Genomic DNA, 4,667 nt, shown 5'->3' with positions numbered 1-4,667 from the left:
TAGAACATAACCTATCTTTGAAGTGGTATATTAGTTTTTAAGAAGTCATTCCCAAGCTGAATAATTAGACTGAAAACAAAAGCTATTCTTAGAGTACATTCCATGTATAAAGCTATGCATATGATGCTTTGATTCAAATAATATTCTAATAAAACTTTGTTATTGTTTGAGGTTTATTATTCAGAGTAGCAACTTTTGTTTTTGATGATTATTCCATCCTGAAACAATTTCTCCCCTATCCAATTAAACCAGAATTAGGAGCACATTTATATCTGATGAGGCTTAAACTTCTCAATTGCCTGCTTCAGAAGCAAAGAACTTTAGTGGGTCTGTTCATTTTGTCTCTGCATAGAGGGCTCAAAAGAAAACAGAATCAAATCCCTTAAGTTTTTCTGGAAGAAGAAGGTTGCTTTCGTTGCTTTGATCTTAGCATGTTGTGCATTTTTTATTGGCTGTTGAATATAAAAAGCCATACCCTCATCTGGTTTTTCTATTTATACTATAAATCACATAATGTCTTCTGATCTAAAGTAAAATGCCTGCGTCCAAATCACCATTTCAAAATTTATCATTGCAGTTGATAGAAAGATTTCCAGGGTGTAAGAAAACTATCCAGTGTTTGATTAGTATGTCACAAACTGCCAAAAATATATCCATGCACTTAGACAACAAATTCCAGGATGTAGACATTTACTCGTGCTATTTTAGGTCTCTTTTCCTATCATTTTGAGAGGCTGTTGTAGCTAATGTAGCAGCTGGCTACGTTATTGCTTCTATAATATAATCCATAATGCAAAAGCAGCTCTTTTCCAAACATTTTAAAGCAGCTCAAGTTGTTTACATGTCTCTGTTAGGTAATTTTCCTATAACTTTGTGCCAATTGGTGTCATACTATTTGGTAAAAGTCTTTATTAAATCGAGACAACTGTGTTTAGTTAAATTTCTCTCATACAGAGAATTATAGGAAAATTATAGTTAGTTGGTTCGGGTTTTAGAAAATAAATGCAAACTACAAAAATGGAGTTGTATAATTAAACATCAAATAGTCCAAGTAATAAAAGTCATAGATTAATTGTCTCTCAGTTCTAGTCAGATCCTTTAAATACTGTTTCACAACCTGAGCATTGGTTCTTTCATCGGAAGAGTGCCTATCCTTAAAGTTTGGAAATTTTAGCTCTTTTGGAGCACCAATCAGTTGCAAAAAGTAATTGGCATCTTCTTCCAAAGTTTCAAACTTCCCAACAAAATCGTAGTTGATCAAACATGGATAGCAGAGTTTGCCGACTTTTTCCCAGTGAATGTCCATTCCTACCGGACGGTGAGAGTCCAGCAAATAGTGGATGAACTCTTTGAATTTGACTCCAGATCCATTATTTAATGCTTCCTCACAGGCATTTGGGCGATATTTCTTTATAATTGCCTTCCCAAATACTGGATGGTAGTAACTATTAGGGTGTTCAAATTTGTCCCTAAATGCTGACACTAATCGTTCCATGGGATCACGAACAAACACAGCTTTGGTGTAGGTATTCAAGCGAGTATATATCCCTTTTAAGTCAAAGCTGTCTAGCTTTTTCAAATGCTTCCCATAGTGAACAGCATCATGGGAGATATTATATGCAGAGGGAGCCAATCCATTGAGTACCATCAGAATTCTTTTCCAGTTGGAACAGCCAGCCTTAGGTACTTCACAATATAGGATTTTGTGTTTATCTTCTACATAGATCCTGGATACCATATGAAAAAGATGTGATTGAGGATGGCTCGTCCCACCATATTTCTTGCAAAACTCCTGAAGGAATGATCTGCGTTTCTCTTGGGTTGTATCAGTTTTCTTCCATCTGTTGTCTTTGACTAAACTTTTGTTTAAAGGGTGAATGTCCAATGGCCAATTCATTTCTCTGAACTTCTTGGAAAGGGTCTTAGTTCCTTGATGTTTTTCAGTCAACTTAGTGGTTGGTAACTCCGTGGTCTTACCTAAAGCTTGACCCTCTCCTCGTGAGTGGCTGGTCTCTGTTAAGCCCCTAGTAGACCTCTCAGAGTAAAGAGGAAGATTTTCCTTTTTCTTCTTGAGATCCTCAGGCATGTGGTACTTAGGGTTCTGTTAAAATAAAGAGAAATGTTGAAAGCACATTCACAAATATGGGTATATTGATAAGAAACAACATATTTGTTTTAAAATACTATTGAGGAGAGCATGTTTCATTTAAGCTGCCAGAAAAACTTAGCAAAGCATGCCAAATATACATTTTGTAGTAAGCTTCTTCATAGAAAACATAACAATGAGAAATGGTATCCATGCATCATTTTGAACCAAAGCTTAACATTATATATTATATATATTTGGGTTACTTATATCTTATTAATCATTTAATGCTAATGTGCTTCTTTACACTAATAGACTTTCTTATGCTGAATTATCTGAACATTACTGAGATAAACTATTAGTTGATTTGAATCTATGTTCAAAGTAAAATTTGTTATTGTTTTTGTACTATCTTTGCATCTATGGTTTTATATATATATATATATATATACACACATATATACACATATATACATATATGTATATATATTTATATAACCTTGCAAAATGTTAAAAAAAAAAAAAAAGAAAAAGGGAAAAAGGTATTCGCATGATGGAAATGAAAGATCCCTGAATTTTCATCTGAGCTTTGCCTGTAGCACAGTAGAATGTAGCTCAATCATTCTGTAGGTCAGTGATTCCTGAGCTGTTAAGGAGTGTGTCACTTTCTAGCACTGATTTAGTTAGTTCATCTGAATGTAGATATAAAACGTAGCTGTATTGAATGGAGATGTCTGTCGTTTTGGGGGCATTCTGTAATGCACAGAACAGTTCAAAGTCATAAATTACAACTTAAAATTGTAGCAAAGCTAATTATAAAATCCTGATGACCACTTTAGTTTTCCAAGTACTTGCTAAAAGTATTTTTCCCTTGGACTATGTTTTATTTTTATAAATTCATTTATCATAATAATTTAAGAACTATAGTCATACTGTCATACAAATTCATTCATGTTTGAGAACTTCCCTTTTTCCCAAGTGCAGAATGACTAGAGAATCCAGAAGAATTGACTTGATGTCTGTACAGTATAAAATTGTATCAAAAGTACAATTAGAATTTAGTTTTCTTGTCAGCAGGTTGAGTCTTCCCATCTACCATCTACTCTTCATCTGGCTATATCCTTCCTACAACTCTTACAGTGATGGATAAAAGAAGACATGGAAGAAGGGATTTATAAAGTGACATCCTCTGGTGGGGACTAAAATTGTAATGACTTTGGCTTTCACTCTTGGTAGACTTGGGAGCCTTTGGAGGGCACTGAGCAGAGAAATAACATGATCTCAGACTTGCAAAGGATGATTTAGGAGAAGACTAGACTGGAGATATACATATGTCAGTATGTTATTGGAAAAATTAATGGATAAGCGATATGCTGTGGGAGTACTGCATGGGGCCACTAGCCTAAAGGTGGGGGGAGTGGTGGGAAAGGTTCCTAGAAAAGACATGTATATATAGAGAGACAGATAGGTATATCTATAGATATAGATACATTTACCATTGTATCCCCAAGTGTCTAGGATGGTCTATAACTTATATCAATTGCTTTAGAATATTTGTTCAATGAACAAATGAAAGAATGAATGGAATGAGGTGTTCAAAGATGATTAAAAATTTTCTAGTAAATTCAGCAAAAGTACAGAGGAATGAAATATGGTGGATGGGAGCCACCTCCATGCATCGACTCCTTCTACTGCTGAGCTTCGAGAAGGGTGCTTCTTTCTAGTGCAAGAAGATTATGTGAGTAAACCCTGATCACTGTACACCAACTTGTGTAACCCAATAAAATAGCTGCTGTAATCTTCAATTCTAAAACCATTTTTCTGTTGTCTTCTCAGAGACTGCCAGGATGACTTTAACACTGAATCCCTCTTTACTCTGATTGATGACTTGTAGTGCATAAAATTTTCACAGATAATATATAAAATTTGACCTGTGTTTTGAAAGATCATGGAGTTATTGGTAGATTGCATGGGAAGTACTTAGCCCAGGACTGAAATAAAAAGGCCACTATATTTCTGCTATTTCGACTACTATAACTATAAAGAATAATTGTTATTATTATTGTTTTAATTCTAGTAATATTTTATCCTAGTGACCTAGTGAATTTCATGGTTCTCCAGTTTTGTTATTATCCAGACTGTGACTTGTGTGTCCTTACATATGCCCTAATTACTTCTCTCCCTGTCCCACTAACAATAACAAAAGCAAAATTGGCCTTCCACTGCGCCCTCTGGACCTTCCGCTTCTGGCCATTGAACTCCTCTTTCATCTTCAGGGGCTTCGTGAATGTTTATTTCCCATGACTTTCTCTAAATGAAACCTGGCTGATCCCCAAGACTCTTCTTCCCTTGCAATTTCTCGAGTAGACAAAACTTTGCTTACTTGAACCACTTGTCCCACAGGCCAGAGGTCGGGGGCTATTTCCCTGTACTCCCCTGCTGCTTCCAGGACATTTCCACTGGCAAACTGCCTGCTTCTGTGAAGCACATGTGTCCTGCTGAACCTCCCTTGACCCTTCTTCATGATGTCATCTGCTTTTAGCCTTGATCGTTCCACTTTACGCTCTGAGGACTTTAGCTC

At 35.7% G+C, this 4,667-nt stretch overlaps 1 protein-coding gene across 2 annotated transcripts in view; it reads right to left on the bottom strand.

Annotated features, from left to right (window-relative positions):
- Window positions 1-415: 415 nt before the first annotated feature.
- CHST9 (carbohydrate sulfotransferase 9) overlaps window positions 416-4,667 on the bottom strand; it is a 199,228-nt gene continuing 194,976 nt past the window's right edge. The window contains exon 5 of one of the 2 annotated variants that reach the window (XM_011360394.1): window positions 416-2,101. In XM_011360394.1, the coding sequence (XP_011358696.1) occupies window positions 1,010-2,101 (1,092 nt within the window). In that variant the 3' untranslated portion in view covers window positions 416-1,009. The remainder of the gene's footprint in view (window positions 2,102-4,667) is intronic. The other variant, XM_011360393.1, reaches the window with a different exon arrangement.

The sequence above is a fragment of the Pteropus vampyrus genome, unplaced genomic scaffold (assembly GCF_000151845.1).
Source record: "Pteropus vampyrus isolate Shadow unplaced genomic scaffold, Pvam_2.0 Scaffold55, whole genome shotgun sequence".
NCBI classification, from domain to species: Eukaryota; Metazoa; Chordata; class Mammalia; order Chiroptera; family Pteropodidae; genus Pteropus; species Pteropus vampyrus.
This window is presented reverse-complemented; position numbering and strand designations above follow the sequence as displayed.